At 52.0% G+C, this 16,130-nt stretch overlaps 8 protein-coding genes across 8 annotated transcripts; 3 read left to right on the top strand and 5 right to left on the bottom strand.

The window, feature by feature from the left end:
• Nucleotides 1-86: 86 nt before the first annotated feature.
• Nucleotides 87-1,348, bottom strand: COCSADRAFT_33202 (uncharacterized protein). The gene is made up of 4 exons (XM_007697290.1): nucleotides 1,111-1,348; nucleotides 950-1,037; nucleotides 605-894; nucleotides 87-555 (listed from the first exon to the last, which is right to left on the bottom strand). The coding sequence occupies exons 1-4, from the start codon at nucleotides 1,129-1,131 to the stop codon at nucleotides 403-405; spliced, it is 552 nt and encodes a 183-aa protein (XP_007695480.1). The 5' UTR covers nucleotides 1,132-1,348; the 3' UTR covers nucleotides 87-402.
• A 216-nt stretch (nucleotides 1,349-1,564) lies between these two features.
• Nucleotides 1,565-2,410, top strand: COCSADRAFT_22712 (uncharacterized protein; the record flags this gene model as incomplete). Its single annotated transcript, XM_007697175.1, has 1 exon — nucleotides 1,565-2,410. The coding sequence occupies one exon, from the start codon at nucleotides 1,565-1,567 to the stop codon at nucleotides 2,408-2,410; it is 846 nt and encodes a 281-aa protein (XP_007695365.1).
• A 22-nt stretch (nucleotides 2,411-2,432) lies between these two features.
• Nucleotides 2,433-3,641, bottom strand: COCSADRAFT_270850 (uncharacterized protein). Its single transcript, XM_007697720.1, has 2 exons — nucleotides 2,955-3,641; nucleotides 2,433-2,896 (listed from the first exon to the last, which is right to left on the bottom strand). Exons 1-2 carry the CDS (start codon nucleotides 3,512-3,514, stop codon nucleotides 2,455-2,457), a joined length of 1,002 nt encoding a protein of 333 aa, XP_007695910.1. The 5' UTR covers nucleotides 3,515-3,641; the 3' UTR covers nucleotides 2,433-2,454.
• On the bottom strand, nucleotides 3,642-4,358 carry COCSADRAFT_270849 (uncharacterized protein). The gene has a single exon (XM_007697721.1). The coding sequence runs from the start codon at nucleotides 4,271-4,273 to the stop codon at nucleotides 3,770-3,772; it is 504 nt and encodes a 167-aa protein (XP_007695911.1). The 5' UTR covers nucleotides 4,274-4,358; the 3' UTR covers nucleotides 3,642-3,769.
• Nucleotides 4,359-4,987: 629 nt separating this feature from the next.
• On the top strand, nucleotides 4,988-8,862 carry COCSADRAFT_33205 (glycosyltransferase family 2 protein). The gene is made up of 6 exons (XM_007697291.1): nucleotides 4,988-5,486; nucleotides 5,560-6,034; nucleotides 6,097-6,458; nucleotides 6,511-6,816; nucleotides 6,868-8,232; nucleotides 8,283-8,862. Exons 1-6 carry the CDS (start codon nucleotides 5,430-5,432, stop codon nucleotides 8,418-8,420), a joined length of 2,703 nt encoding a protein of 900 aa, XP_007695481.1. The 5' UTR covers nucleotides 4,988-5,429; the 3' UTR covers nucleotides 8,421-8,862.
• On the bottom strand, nucleotides 8,794-11,158 carry COCSADRAFT_270923 (uncharacterized protein). Its single transcript, XM_007697722.1, has 2 exons — nucleotides 10,271-11,158; nucleotides 8,794-10,205 (listed from the first exon to the last, which is right to left on the bottom strand). The coding sequence occupies exons 1-2, from the start codon at nucleotides 11,061-11,063 to the stop codon at nucleotides 8,887-8,889; spliced, it is 2,112 nt and encodes a 703-aa protein (XP_007695912.1). The 5' UTR covers nucleotides 11,064-11,158; the 3' UTR covers nucleotides 8,794-8,886.
• Nucleotides 11,159-11,913: 755 nt separating this feature from the next.
• COCSADRAFT_108559 (uncharacterized protein) lies at nucleotides 11,914-14,712 on the top strand. Its single transcript, XM_007697723.1, has 3 exons — nucleotides 11,914-11,944; nucleotides 12,001-12,972; nucleotides 13,052-14,712. The coding sequence occupies exons 2-3, from the start codon at nucleotides 12,249-12,251 to the stop codon at nucleotides 14,386-14,388; spliced, it is 2,061 nt and encodes a 686-aa protein (XP_007695913.1). The 5' UTR covers nucleotides 11,914-11,944; nucleotides 12,001-12,248; the 3' UTR covers nucleotides 14,389-14,712.
• A 588-nt stretch (nucleotides 14,713-15,300) lies between these two features.
• Nucleotides 15,301-16,063, bottom strand: COCSADRAFT_270939 (uncharacterized protein). The gene has a single exon (XM_007697724.1). The coding sequence runs from the start codon at nucleotides 15,921-15,923 to the stop codon at nucleotides 15,474-15,476; it is 450 nt and encodes a 149-aa protein (XP_007695914.1). The 5' UTR covers nucleotides 15,924-16,063; the 3' UTR covers nucleotides 15,301-15,473.
• Nucleotides 16,064-16,130: the final 67 nt, after the last annotated feature.

Here is a 16,130-nt window from a genome sequence, read left to right on the forward strand (position 1 = left end):
ACGGCACACAAAGTCTGCATGGTGATGCAATGCCCCCAAGTAAACACTGTTGCCACGCCACTGCATTGTTTTCCCACACAAAAGTTGCGACGAATGAGTTGAGGATGATGTGTTTTTATATATGAATTTCAAGCCAGACTGGTATAGAATTCCGACCAACTACATGCGCCCAAAAGCTGTACCACCGTTCCCAAACATACCACGTCCTCGTATACATGCTGGCCCCCTACATTTGCCTATGCCCATGCCCTTGATCCTTCTCAGATCGTAACTGCCTTCGCCTCTCACTTTGCACCAAACCCCTGATGCCATGTCGTGTCTCGTGAATATAGTCTCCCGTGGAAGAGCGCTGGGCACTTGCGCAGCGGGATGTAGGATAGCCCTGCGGATATGCCATGAGTCTCATTTGAGTACGCGGTCGAAGCTCTGTCCTTTGACTGTGCCACCACCCAGCGACGCGCGCACGTTGCGCTTGAAGCCTTCTCGGTTCGCCTTGAGGTCTTCTGCAGCCTCCTTGTTCAACGGATCCGAAGCGTTTGGTTCGAGGAAGAGAAACTGTATCCGTTAATTGCAGTCACACTCTAAAGAACGCCAAACCACATACCTGTAACCCAACAACAACCGCATTCAGGTTCAACACTGGTTTCCAGTCTTCTCGCAGAATGTTCAGGCAGACGTTGCCCTCGAGATCAATGTTAGGGTGGTAGATTTTTTGTGTGCACTTGACTTTGGGCGGGTCATGTGGGAAGTTCTGGTTGATCTTGAAATCAAACTTGAAGCGGCCACCCTTGTACATGCCTTCGTCGGGGTCGATTGTGAGTTCAAAGTTGAGGATATCGTCTGGGTTGGGGAAGTGTGTCTTCATCGTTGTGCCAAGGGATAACTCTTCGAGATCTTGGTTCGCGTCAGCTACGCGCTTATTACCATGCGGATTCCGAACATCGTGTACCTTTTTGTGTGCGCAGTTGGGCCGGAGTGACCTTTTTCTTCTTGCTAGACGCAGCAGCCGCAGCCTCGTCTTGCTGCTGTTGTTTCTTCTGTAGAAAGTCCGTCAGTGCCCGAAGATGCTCACAGGCTTTATGCGCAGGCCTCTTCTATGTATAACCGTACCATGGACCATATTTTCATCATCTTGGCGGTATTGTATGGGGTCCTTGGCTACTGCCTTCGAGTCGGTTGCGTGGGCCAAGAGGCGGTGGAACCGATGGACTGGGTGGGCTCGCTGACGTGTTGGGGAATTCGGGTAGCAGAAAAGGAGCAAATGGCTACAAAAGCACAAACGCCAAAGGAAATACGTCTATGTAAGTTGTTGTGGTAGTGAGGAAGAACAGTCGGGCAGGCTGCCACGATGGTCGGGCGGCCGTGCCCTGACGTGGGGTCCGCCGCGGTCTCTTGCGCCACTTCCCCTGACTCAGCACACTACTCTCTCACCATGTTCACTGGCGCATGCTTTGGCCACCTCAGGCCGTAGCTGGTATATGATTCCTCGAAACTTGACAGATTCTTTCACGCATACAAGTCTTTCAACCGCATCTCCAACACTTGCATTTACACTACGGCCATCATGACGCCAACACCCATAAGAGAAGCTCTGCACTTTGCAGATGCAGAAAGCAAGCAGTTGATAGATTATATGCCGCCAGTCCCTGACCGGACACCAAAGGAAAAGCCCTTTGTCACATTAACCTTTGCCACCTCCCTCGACAGTCAACTTTCCATTTCCCCAGGAGTGCAAACAGCGCTCTCAGGGCCACAGTCCAAGTCCATGACACATTTTCTACGCTCCAAACACGATGCCATATTGATTGGAGTGGGCACGGCCGTTGCCGATAATCCATCCTTAAACTGCCGGATACAAGGTGTGGGTGGTTATGGTGGTGAGGGCCTCATTGGGCAGCCCCGACCGATTGTTGTGGATCCACAATGCCGCTGGCAGTTCAGTGAGGAGAGTAAGGTGCTCAAGCTTGCTAGGGAGGGTAAAGGAAAGGCACCGTTCATCGTCACTCATGTGGCACCATCCGACGCTCACAGATCTGTACTGGAGAATGTGGGAGGCAAGTTCCTGCTTCTGGGGCCGTCACCTACACAAAAGAGCGAGACTACTTCCTCATGGCACATGATTCTGGATGCATTGAAAGAACAAGGCATACGAAGCGTGATGATCGAGGGTGGTGGGTTCGTCATAAATGATTTCCTCGGCCCGGGCCCTGCATATTCGCTCGTCGACTCGGTCATTGTCACCATAGCTCCGACATGGCTCGGAAAGGGCGGTGTTCAGGTTTGTCCCGATGGAGGTTCTCACCGACTGCCTGTCACCAGATTGAAGGATGTCAAATGGATACCACTCGGAGAGGATGTAGTGCTCTGTGGACGGCCAAACACATCGCTCCGGTCAGAAAACATGCAGTAGTATATTAGCAGTCGTAATATACAATTTCTGTTGAGCCAACCGGTTCACTCAATCCAAGGTAGCTCATCAGAGACTACCCCTTGGAACAGCTCTTTGACACTGTCTTCCAGATGCTTGAAGTGCTTTGCTCCTGTACTGGTATTCCATCCTCGTAGTTGCCTCTTGCCGCCGAGTAGAGTGCCAGTGCCCATAGGGTCCTCTTTCCACGCTGCGTATCCAGACTTCTCTTCTCCCAGGAGAGTACTTGTTAATGCGTCTTGTGTCATAATCGGATCAATACCCTGGACCTGGATGCGACTTTTGGGCCATTTGATTGTCGGAGCATGTAATTCCAGGAACCGCTTCGCTTTGAAAGCATGGGTAATGACACGAATTTGCTTAGGATATCTGCCCGTGGCATTCCGGAATCGCAAGATGCTGAACAACAAGTTTTGAAACGAATCGGTGGCTTCCTCTTCCAGCAATATGTATCCCTTCTTATAGAGACTATGGGTAGGTGTAAGTATGCTTGATGCGCAAACAGTCGGTCAACAGGCTCACATACTTGTAAGCACGGCCACCGCCCAAGTGCCCTTCGGCTAGTTCTGCTGCCAGTGCTGCATGATAATAGGATCGGGCCTCTGTTTTCAGCGTGTCTGCGCGTTTGGTAGCGCCGCCACTGAAGACAAGAATGGTTGAGATGGGGTGGTTAGCGTCTGTGCCCACAGTCAAGGCATCGATGCCTGCTTTGATGTGTGATATAAATGTCTCGTGCTCGCCGGGTTTGCCAGCAGCGGCATCTGCTTTTTGGAAAGGAGCAAGAAGCCAATTGGACTCGTCATAAGGACTGAGGAGCGGAAGGTGGGGAGTATCGGCGTTGGGCAAGAAGATGGCGTGACAGCATACAATGACGAGGGTATGTACATCTGGATAACTTGGGCGTGGTATCACATGCGGCGGGTGGACGAATTGATCTTGGTGAGGCAGCAGCTGCCCGTGCTCAACGGTCGGCCGTGCTTGAACCTGTTCCGCTGTCTTGGCAGGGCTGGATATAGATGCTGACAGCTGTGACTTGGACTTTGATTTGGATCTTGGGAGGTCCACCAGGGGTGCGGCTGAGGCCATGGCGGCTCGCGCCGACTTGATCGGTGTGGGGTAATAGTGCTAAAAGTCGGTGTATGTATGTACCGGGCTGGTAAGCGGATAGTCAAGTAGATGGTGTTTGGGATGTTGCACGATGGGATGGTGTGACAAGCATAAAATATGCGGGGTATGGGATTAGCAGAGACAGAGATGAGGCGGGCCAAGGCATGAGAGTGGTTGAGGGAGTCATTGTGCATGTCAGTCACGTGGACAAGGTTGGATGTCATCTCTACACTACTACAACACTCTGGGGTGAGGATGGGAATGGTCACAGTCCAGTCGGCCTTCTGTTGAGACGCGGATGACGGAAGGCGTGAGGCGCGCTCCTGACGCGAGACGGAAGGAACGCATGGCATGGCATGGCGCGCAGGCTGATGTCATGGGCTGTAAAAGGTAACTTCGCTTGTGCTTTTTGGGCTTTTTGTCCGCATACTCAAACAATACTTCTCGGCGCCACGGCTGCGAACGGTGGCGCAGGCTGCCGGGTGTTGGAGCCGTGTGCTGCAAAATATCTACATAGTACGTGCCAGGTCGGTGAGGAGGCATGGCGGAATTTCGGTTGTGAGCAATATGTCTTGTAGTGACAGTACCGCACAGTGGGCCAGTGCCTGTGTAGGATTGTGCTTGACTGGGTACGCCGTGGGCACAGGGCGGTCCGCCGGATACGGAGTGTGAGGGTCCAGGGAACAAGCCCACATGCTTTTGACCCGCCAGAGCGGCAGCAATAGTAGGTGCATCCATATCCAGTAATTAGTCGTGGCATTAACAGCGGGGAAAAAACCTCCTGATGGCGTGGGCCCTGCTCCTGCGTCGTCGCAATCGGCGGGCCCCTGATTCTGATCCTGATGGGCGAGGGGGTCATGGGTCGCTGGCCATGCGACTGGTGATGCTTCAATGGCAGCCATTGTGAGTAGTGTGCACCACCAGACACAAGTACTGTATGTGCTCCGACTCGAGATCCACTCACAGGACGCGGGCCATGTTGCAGTTCGTAACAGCGACAATGCACGCAACCCTTTTTTTTTCCAGAAGACGTGAAGATCACTTGGGTGGGCCGTTGGCGTGCAAAGGGCAGCACTGGAAACATGGCTGACGTACCGTGCGGCCCCTGGCTGGTTGCAAGACAACATGCACAAGCAAATCAACCATCGGCGCCGCCACATGTACATACATAGCTGCGGGATAATTTTGGGGACCGGATACAACCCAAGCATTGCATCTCTACATGACAATAGTACGCTTTTTGGGCATACCGTAGCCGGGAACAGCGATGGTGGTAGGGCTGGTGCGAGGCTGAGCAGGTCAGCGTGGAGCTGATTAAGGCCGTGGCTCTAATTTTAGCTCGGGGTGGCCAGCACGCGCCACACCGCCGCCTGGCACAGCAGGTTTGCCCAACATCACTGCACTTGCTGCTAGTAGTAAGTCGTGTACACACCCAGTGCTGGAATCTGCATCCCCCCCCATCGTATTGGCTACCGTCAGCAGCCCAGCGCCCAGGCAAAGATATTCAAGTAGACCAAGTCTGCCCGCTCTCCCGCACGACAACTTGGCCGCCCGTATAATTACATTTCCCTGCCAGGCTTGTCCACCTGCACCCCCGAAACCTCAGGTCGACCAATTATCCTGTCCCTCCCTGCGGTCTACGCGTGTTTCAGCGCGGCCGTTTTCCTAGCGCAGGCTTCCCCCCATCTCTCCGCCCAAACCGGCTTAGCCCCCTCTTCAGCACCTTTCTCAGCCCTCCAGCGCCCCAGACACTGCATCGGCCTTTATCAAGCGACACCGCCAGTCGTGCGCTCACTGCTCTTTTTTTCTTTCCATTGTTCCTCCCTACATCTCCACCCCATCTTCCCATCCCGCCTCGCCATCTGCAGCCCCTGCCTGCGGACTGCAGCTCGTCATGGCGTACAACAACAATAACCAACCAGGTTACCACCTTGGGGACCCCAACACTGGTGTACGAGCCCCTGATGCCAGCAACTGCAAAAAAAAGAAGAAGACGCAAGCCATGTAACTAACACGCCCTGCAGTACGATCGCACTGAGCACGAGGATGAGGTTGCCCGCTCCCTCTTGCACGAGAACCCCACCGGTGCCAACTCAGACCCTTTCTACGGCAACCCTGATCACCGCCCACACTCAACCTACAGCTTGACCGAATCCTATGCCAACGACCGGCCAACTCAATACCCAGCACAGGGCCATGAGGGCACCAGCTACTCGGTCAGCGGTGGCTACGACCCGGCCAGCGACTTTGGTGCCGGCCAGCGTGCACCCTCACCATACGAGAGGAGCGAGACCAGCTCCACCGAGGCATGGAGGCAGCGACAGCAGCCTGGTGGTCAAGCCGGTGGCCTCAAACGTGGCATGACCCGTAAGGTCAAGCTCGTCCAGGGTTCCGTCCTCAGTGCCGACTACCCCGTGCCTTCAGCTATCCAGAATGCCATCCAGGCAAAATACCGCAATGACCTCGAAAGCGGCAGCGAGGAGTTTACCCACATGCGATGTAAGTTTTTGTGCCTTCCTGCTCTCCAAGCATTCCGCAGATCCGATTCTGACAGCTGCTAGACACGGCTGCCACGTGCGACCCCAATGACTTCACACTTAAGAACGGTTACAATCTGCGTCCGGCCATGTACAACCGCCACACTGAGTTGCTCATTGCCATTACCTACTATAACGAAGACAAGGTTCTCACTGCCCGCACCTTGCACGGTGTCATGCAGAACATTCGCGACATTGTCAATCTCAAAAAGTCCGAGTTCTGGAACAAGGGTGGTCCAGCTTGGCAAAAGATTGTCGTCTGCTTGGTTTTCGACGGTATCGATCCCTGTGACAAGGGTACGCTCGATCTGCTCGCCACCGTCGGTGTTTACCAGGACGGTGTCATGAAGAAAGACATCGACGGAAACGAGACGATTGCTCACATTGTAAGTTGCACCAAACTTGACCCGATTGCGAGGCACAGCTAACAAGGCTTAGTTCGAGTACACCACACAACTTTCCGTCACACCCAACCAGCAGCTCATCCGCCCGCACGATGACAGCGCCAGCACTCTGCCTCCCGTTCAGATGATGTTTTGCTTGAAGCAGAAGAACACCAAGAAGATCAACTCTCACAGATGGCTCTTCACTGCCATTGGCCGCATTCTGAACCCCGAAGTCTGCATTCTGCTCGATGCCGGTACCAAGCCCGGTCCCAAGTCGCTGCTCGCTCTCTGGGAAGGCTTCTACAACGACAAAGATCTTGGTGGTGCTTGCGGTGAGATTCATGCTATGCTTGGAAAGGCACGTCTCCGAATTCACAATATTATGGTTGCTTTGACTAACTTTTGATAGGGTTGGAAAAATCTGCTCAATCCGCTTGTGGCTGCTCAGAATTTCGAGTACAAGATCAGTAACATTCTTGACAAGCCGCTCGAGTCGTCTTTCGGCTACGTCTCTGTGTTGCCTGGTGCTTTCTCAGCTTACCGCTACCGCGCTATCATGGGCCGACCGCTCGAGCAATACTTCCACGGTGACCACACTCTCGCCAAGATTCTCGGAAAGAAGGGTATTGAGGGCATGAACATTTTCAAGAAGAACATGTTCTTGGCCGAAGATCGTATTCTGTGTTTCGAACTCGTCGCAAAGGCTGGATCAAAGTGGCATCTTACCTACATCAAGGCTTCCAAGGGAGAGACTGACGTGCCCGAAGGCGCTGCCGAACTCATTGGTCAGCGTCGTCGTTGGCTCAACGGTTCTTTCGCTGCCGGTATCTACGCCCTCCTGCATTTCGGTCGCATGTATAAGAGTGGTCACAACTTCGTGCGCATGTTCTTCTTCCACATTCAGATGTTGTACAACATCTTCCAGACTATTCTTACCTGGTTCGCTCTGGCTTCCTTCTGGCTTACTACCGTCATTATCATGAGTCTTGTCGGCAGCAAGACCGACACTCGAGATGCTTGGCCATTTGGTAACCGCGTCACTCCCATCTTCAACACCATTGTCACCTACCTCTACCTCGCATTCCTGGTCTTGCAGTTTATTCTGGCCTTTGGTAATCGTCCCAAGGGCTCCAAGTACTCTTACTTGGTATCGTTCTGCGTCTTCGGTATCATCCAGCTCTACATTGTCATCCTGTCTATCTACCTTGTTATTCAGGCCTTTACCAACCCGACCTCTCAGAAGCTCGATACCTCGTCACCAGAAGCCTTTGCCAAATCCTTTTTCTCATCAGATGGTGTTGGTATCATTATCATAGCTCTTGCCGCGACTTTCGGTCTCTACTACGTCGCTTCCTTCCTCTACATGGACCCATGGCACATGTTCACCTCGTTCCCGCAATATCTGCTCATCATGTCCTCGTACATCAACATTCTCAACGTCTACGCGTTCTCCAATTGGCACGATGTGTCCTGGGGTACCAAGGGTTCTGACAAGGCGGATCTTCTGCCATCAGCCAAGACGGAGAAGGGATCAGACGGAAAGCACAACGTCATTGAGGAGCCTGATCTTCCTCAGGCCGATATTGACAGTGCGTTCGAGGCCACTGTGAAGCGTGCTCTTGCCCCATACATTCCACCAGAGGAGAAGGACGAGAAGACCCTCGAGGATTCTTACAAGTCTTTCCGTACCCATCTGTGTACCGCTTGGATTGGTTCCAACGCGACTCTCGCCGTTGTTATCACCCAAGACAACTTTGACCGCTTCGGTTTCTCGGTAAGTTTTAATCCTTCTCTCTTCTCTAGACTATGCTAATATGACGACAGTCGAACGCCTCTACCAGAACCGCACACTTCTTCCAGGCTCTCCTGTGGTCTACTGCAGTACTTGCCTTGATTCGTTTCATCGGATGTCTGTGGTTCCTTGGTCGCACTGGTCTCTTCTTCTGCGTGCGGAAGAGGTAAAGTGGCGTATGCACTACTGCGACGCCCACTTTTGTGTTTCCAAAGCCCTGCTTCGATTACCCTAATCAGATATAATTGGCGTTTCTTGGTGTCGTTGGGCTTGAGCAGCAGCTAGGAGCTGTGATTTTTGCTTGTTTCCGAAAAGAAAAATATCACGCGCGCATGCCTGGCGTGGGTTCACTACGTGACTCCTCGTCCGACGTGTCACAGACATGAAATGTTTGGTTCCATTTGGAAAGGGGGAGCGGCAAAGACATCTATGCCCAAAATTTTGTGTCATGGGAGGCCTGCTGGCTTGCTTTTATGCACGCTAGAGATGTATGGGCTTTTTATATTCAGACTTTAGATTGGAAATACCACAAATATGTTAAGATTGCTGTCTGCGTTTCACATATGATCGATAACAAGGCTGTTTGCAAAGAAGAAATAACGTCGTGTGGAAGTTGTTTCCAACAGTTTGGTATGTCTACTCAACTCTGAGATACCACTCATTACTATTAGTGTTTTCATTTCCAACGCCAACAATCGGCGTATCCATCCACGATTTCTCCAGATCCAGCCTCTGAGTGTACGTCTCTGCTCTATGCTCTGTCAACGCCAACGCGAACACTGCACAGCCAAAGAGCACAGGTCCAGCATCAACCGCCGAACACCTAGCAACAGCATCCACACCAACTGTTGGTATAAGGGTCCGCTGCCATACCAAATTCGTATTAGCATCTGGCTTGAGACTCTGCGCCCACTGCCGCATTATGGCAGGTCTCTGCTGCTCGCCCTGTAACCTCAGCATGCGAACACCACTCGCACCTGCATCCGAACATATAACCGTTGAATCCCCATCTGTCACTGTACCTTCCGGGACCGACACCTGGTCCTGCTCCACAGCAGCACTCTTGAGCTCCGATACACTAGTGAATTCCGGCAGTACCTCCCCTTTCCTACGCCCCCGCCCTTGAATCGCAAACCCACCCTGCACAGCCCTCAATTGCACATTACTCGCACCGTCATTCTTGATACTATGCCACCGTACATACCAATCCGGCCAGCGCGCACACGGCGCAATAAGCAATGTTGACACTACTATCTCCGCATCCACCCACGGTTTCCACTCGCTGCGCAGCGCAGGCACTGTTTCTGCGACTTCGCCGTTGTGCAGCAGGTCTACGGTGTCGAAACGGGGGGATTGGACTTTCCACGGTACGCGCCATGTGTCGCCGCCGTCTTTACTCAGTGCGAGGATACTATCTGGCGCGAGTTGCTGAAGTAAAGGTCCGGTGGGCACGCTAAAGGAGAAGTGAGATGAGTATGCGTATTTTCCGTATTTCGCCTCTGTAGCTTTGAGGGGCCAGGGGCAGAATTGACCGGTGGAGAGGAGGAAGTGGTGGTTCGGGTTGTTACAGAGGATATGCATTGGGGGTTTTACTGGGACGATTGCATAGGGTTCGCTGCGCGGCAATGGCTTTTCTTCAGATGTCCAAAAGGGGTGGGTTGATGGGAGGGATAGTGCGAGGAAGGATTTCATAGACCAGTAAGGGGATTGCGGGCTGTTGTAGTCTTCGCTCAGGTACATGTTTGGGTATGCGAAGCCGATGGTGAGGGTGCCGTCGCTGTTGAAGATGTCGGGTTTCGTGGCCCACCAGCGGAAGTGGCGGAGGAGAAGTCCTTTGATCACGCCCCAGTCGTCCAAAGGTGCGGGTAGAGAGACGTCTGCGAAGGCGATGGCGGACCAGAAGCCTGCGAGTGCAAAGCGGTATGTGAGACTGCGGCCAAAGGGGATAGCAGCGCCTGGGTTGGATAAATCAGTAGCCTTGTATCAGATGGGGAAACTTTGGATTCCAAGTAACACATACCATTAGTATCAAAGTACCGCCAAAAACTCATCGCAAACTCCCTCGCTCGACTTCGAAACCGCTCGCACCGCTCCGGATCCAGATCCCCCGCCATCTTCACATATACCAGCTGCGAAAACTGAATCGCAAAGCTCCCAGAGTAATAATCCGCCTGGCGTCCCTCATCACTCCACATCCCATCCGCCGCCCACCCCTCCCCTCTATAAAACTCCTCCATGAGATCCAAATCCGCCTGCATAGCCCCCAGCACCTCCTCCCGCGGCACACCACACACCCGTACCAGCGCCAGATTCGTCATAACCCTAAACCAAAGCCAATTCGTCGTCGGAAAATCCTTCCCATTAATCGTTTTCAACCACGCTGTGATATTCGTCCTCGCCCGCTCCGTTTGCGAATGGAACAGTGTCTGCGGCGCCGCCAGCAGCGCAAAGGAAATAATCTCCATTTCCACCATCCTTTGGTCACGCAGGACAACGGGGCCCCAGTACTCTGCATGGTTAGGGTCCGTTCCATTTGCTAACCCTCTAGTAAAAGGCTCGATTGTTTCTTTCGCCTCATCGGGACTCAGTGTGTCGGCGTGCGCCAAAGAGCCAATGGCCCAGAGCGGGCGTGCAAAGCCTTCGAGTTGCGCGGCGACATCGTCGAAATGCGTGCCTGTTGCTAAGGCGAGTTTGATACGCGCACCGCCTGGGGAATGAAAAGGGCGTAATGCGTTGATTAAGGTTCTGGCTGCGGCTTGGAATTGATTGCGGGTTTGGAAGGGGTTGTCGGAGAAGTCTGGGAGCGATGGCATCTTATTCTCTTCATTAAATTATTCTTCCCCTCTCCCGCCTTTTTTTTCCTCTATCTCTCCGCCCTTTTGCTTGCCAGTTTCTCTAAATGTCTCCGGTGGGAATTGTAAGATGCTGATGCGGGGCGGGCTATGTAGGTTTGTATATAGTACTAGTGTTTTCTTGATATTAAGGATACTATGTACTAGTTTATTCAGTGGGTTTTGGCCAGGCAGTTGGCCGGTAAAACGGTTGCAGTTGCGCGCGCCCTGCATATTAACCAATCCTTTTCCCCCGCATTCGGGCCAAAAAAGGTTGCAAGTCCGATGCAAGCAGTTTGTCCTCCCCGAGGTAGTAGCATCCCGTCTCCAGATTGATCTGTCCACCCGTTGGTAAAAGTAGAGATTAAGTGCGGGAAAGGTGCTCGCTCATTAAAAGTGGACCGATGGGCCGAAATGAGTGCTAGTTCCGCGGGGTTGCGCGTGTGGAGCGACTTTATTGTGATTTATCCCGATGCCCGCTCGCTGTATTCCTCTAAGTCCGCTACTTTCTTCCTTTTTGAACAATAAAAAACGCCTCTTTTCGAAGATGTCGCGCTGATGTCGGCTAGCTGGACCAATTACTCAGCTGGCAACGGCAGCCAAGCAGCAGCCCACGAAGACGATGGCCCGGTCTCGGTAGCAGGCGATATCCCTGCCTGCGTCAGCTGCAAGCAGCGCAAGCTGCGTTGCTCGCGCGAACTGCCTTCGTGTACTCATTGTCTGAGGCTTTGTACGTTGCTGCATTGAATAGTAGTGACATGGTCGTCGCTGATCCTCATATGCAGCCTCTGAGTGTGTGTACCAGCCAAAGAACAAGCCTGGCCTTAAGCCAGGCGCCGTCGAGGCTTTGACCCGCCGCGTTGGTATGCCGATCTGATATCTTTCTGGGTTTGCTTGCAACACGTCTCACAATCTACAGCTCTTCTGGAAAAGATCCTTTTAGACGAAAACGGTCAGGTTCGTGCGCGATATGTAGATGACGATGCAACGACCAGAGGGCAGGCCATCGTTCATGAGACGCCACCCACGACTACGACCACGACCGTGACCACGACAGAAACCGCGTTTCGTGTCCATGAGCAGCCTCGGTCCGCTAAGCCTACTCCTGAACAACGCTACGTGGAGATCCAAAGAGAAAGCGCACCAGAAGTACCCAAGGAAGAGAGCATGGCGCCGAATCCTTTGAAAAGAAGACACCACACGCCCGTTCCTGAGAGTTGGCTTTTCCCGTTTGCAGATGTCGACATCGCTCAACACCTTCCGTCTCAGCCACTTCTCGAGAAGCTCGTGGATTTCTTCTGCATCTCGTTCCACCATTGGATCCCATATATCCACAAGGCGCGGCTTCAGACACGGGTGCATCAGGGCTCACAGGATCCCGGCCATGTGCTTGTTCTCCATGCTTTAGTCGCCGTTGCTTTGCGACACATGGAACCCAGCGTGCTCTTCTTGGATTTTGACCAGATCCACCAGCAGATAAACATATCGCGCATGATTGTGGAAACGCATGCGATGCGAAATGTTACTATCGAAAGCCTGCAGGCACTCATATTCCTCGTGTTTGATCTCTTGAATGATGGCCAGCCACAAAGGGCTTGGCCACTCATTGGATCGTTGACTAGAACGATTGATTACCTCCAGCTCACTACCGAGCCATCACTCTTACATTCCAGATCACTAATGGCACCTGTGCGTCTGGTAAAGCCTTCGAATGACTGGACGGAGCTCGAAGAACGCCGGAGACTGTTCTGGATCATCTTCTTGCTTGATCGATTTTGTTCGGCATCTACAGGGTGGAATACCAGTCTCACCGCCGAAGATGTCCATCGTCGATTACCAGCAGACGGAGGCTATTTCACCCGTGAGGAGCCTGTCACCACTCCGTATTTTGGTACGTAAGCATATTTGATTGGCACCTCCGAGGGAAATGTGTATATCGGTCTTCTAGCTTCGCTAACAAACCGTGACAGGAATCTGGAACAAAGCAGCGGCTCGTATCGGACGTTCATTAGCAAACGTACCTGCTCAGTACAATGAAGATGACCCTGGAACAGATCTGCCTCCAGGTGCTAGTCCAAACTCGACCAACAGCTACATAGACGCATCTAAACTCGGCGCTTTCGCGTATTGCGTTGAAGCAACCGAGAGTCTGAGCCAAGTAACCACATTCTTCCTCCAGCAAAGGATCAACTGGCAAGACAAAGAGCATGCTGTCAGCTGGCTGACGCGCTTCAAAGAACTGGATCTTCGGCTCGTTCAGTGGAAGATGTTTCTACCACCCAGATGGAAGGACTCCAACATATCTGCTGATCGGGCAGTAGTAGACATGGACCCAAATCTAACTCTAGCACACATCACTCACAACACATCGATGATACTGCTACATCATCCAATTGGATATCCGCCCAAAGAATGGAACGACTTTGTCGCACTCCCAAAAGAATGCAGTGCGCAAACATGCGAGCTCGCGGCTGTCGAAACTTCCAACATTGTCAACAAATTCCTAACCCACACCCCCATACCCTTTGTCAACGTACAATTCTCCTTTTGCGCCTTCGTCGCCGCCAAAGCCCTACTATTCGGCCACCAAGCCACCCGGCGCCCTCTCCAACCCGAGTTCAACCGCCTAGTCCACGACCTCTGGGAAATGGCCACCCGCTGGCAAAAAAGCCGCAACACCAACCAGCGCCCCAACAACCAAGCCGGCATGTACGCCGACCACCTTGAGCGTCTCCAAGAAGCCTGCCACCACGACCCCTATTTCCGCTTCGACTTCTACGACCACAGCGGCATAGCACTATACCCCCAACACTTTGCGAGCCCAACCTACGCACCCACCCCGCAAACCCGCCCGGACAGCTCCGCCACCGAGCGTTCCATAAAGCACCACACACGCAAAGCCAGCCTCACTAACCCCCATTCAACCCTTAGCCCAAGCGCCAAACCACCACCACCCCAAGAATCCACCCACCCCCTCACATCTCCCACAAGATATACCCCGCACCCACACCATACCCACCTCTCCCCGCCCACCCCCCAAACCCCCATCTACAAATCCCCGCACATGCCTCAAACTCCATCTTACCCTCCTCCCCCTTCAATCTACCAGGCTGCACCGCCATCTGGTAACCCACCATATAATAATACTGGGTTGGGGGCGCAAGGCACGCAGCAGAGTATACAAGATCAATCACTGTTGAACTTGTCGGATGCGTTTATGGATTCGCATTTTCTGGATATGGATCGCGTTATTACGTTTGAGGAGGCGAGTTTTCTTTTGCCAGGGGATGGGTTTAGGTGGCAGTGATTGAGGACCGGATTATGAGATCTGGTAGTAAGTGTTCAGAGGGAAGGGAAGTTGGAGATGGTCGATTTCACTTTGTATGATAATGACTTACATTCGCAAACGGTTTGTTCGGTCCTTTACACAGCTCGGATGAGCTATGCCCTAAATCAGATTTTTTTTTCCGTGGCAAGGTAGTTCCACGTAGTTTTAGTAAACTGTTTGATACCCCCCCGGTCGTTATATGAATGGCAGCGTTGAGAAGAGTGGTTTACTGTGGTTGAGCAACCAGGGAGTATATGGGAACAATGTCCGAAAGGTACTCAGAAAAGGATATAATGTAATGGTAACCTGAATCTTCTCCCCTTCCAACAATCAAGACAAAAACCCGACCTCTGAAAAACTTTTCAGCATCAAAACTAATTTACTTTCGACTTTCGAGGAATTCTTTAGTTTTAGCGCCGAAGAAGCTTTCTTAATTTCCCCTTGATTGACAACTGCAATCCTTTTTCTAAGCCCAAAAATAAAATAAAATCCTGCATCTAGCCACTTTACATAAACCCGCATCAGTTAACTAATACAAATCATTTAAAAAAAAACAAGGTACAAAGGAAAGGGAAACACAATAACTTGCAAATCTGACGGGCCTTCAGATCTGGAGAAAAAAAATATACGCATTGTATGCATCGAGCACCTACGCAGATGGAGCTTTGAAAAAACGCTCCACGACAATATGAGCTATTTTGCTTTAAAAAAAACCTGATGCTTCATACGCACAAAGCTACTATGCCGGTGCACAGGGTTACTCGTAACCCTTGAGCAGAAACTATCGTCCGGCTTCGAGGATAAGACTCAAACTTCTTATACAGTAGAGACATCATCCAATTCACAAGGCTTTAGTTCTATCTAGTACCTCTCTTTGAATTCCACACCTCGTATATCTAGCTGCCCACCGTACAGTGCAAGGTGAAGGTGAAAGGTACTCGTATCCACCATGGTAAGACCCGTGGCTCGAAACCTATCTAAACCCGTTCACTACAAGCGATAGTCAGGCTTCCGACACTACACTAAGCTCCTCCTGCGGCGTACCGAGGCCTAACTTCTGCTGTTCAACCATCAGTGTCGAACTCCATGAGTATATTCAAGCCCTCATCATATTCCTCTTCAAAATCAGATGTTTCAGATTCGGTTGATTCGGATAGTTCTGGTTCTAGTTCTGGTTCTGGTTCTGGTCCTTCAAAGAGTTGTACGCGGCAGGTCGGACATGTGTTTACCGAATTAAGCCATAAGTTGATGCAGTGGTGACAAAAGATGTTGTTGCAGCAGGGCATCCGTATGGGTAGGCGGCTTTCGGCGTCTTCGGGGGGCGGGGTGGTATATTCGTCGGTGGCGCTGTCTACCAAAGATGTAGTAGAGTCCGATTCAGTGGTATCGCTTGGGGTACTAAGTGCTGATATAAACTGCTCCCGGTAGATGGGACATTCAAGGTCCTCATCCGGCACGGGACATGCTACGAGGCCGTGGGCGAGGAAATCGGCTTTGATAGGTGGATCGAACATTGGTGTGGTCGGCTGAATATGCTATGTGAGGAAGAATAGGCTATAGTGGAACGAATCGAGCGTTGAGTTTATGTTCAGATATGCTGTGGAGAAAGTGCGGCCTTGTTTGTGGGAGGAGTGAAAAAGCCAAGGCAGTAACCACGTGCAAGCCTTTCATGTGAAGCCCATGCATGACCTTCTGAACGCTCGACGGATGATTGTGCATGA

Source organism: Bipolaris sorokiniana (genome assembly GCF_000338995.1).
Source record: "Bipolaris sorokiniana ND90Pr unplaced genomic scaffold COCSAscaffold_2, whole genome shotgun sequence".
In the NCBI taxonomy this organism is placed as follows: domain Eukaryota; kingdom Fungi; phylum Ascomycota; class Dothideomycetes; order Pleosporales; family Pleosporaceae; genus Bipolaris; species Bipolaris sorokiniana.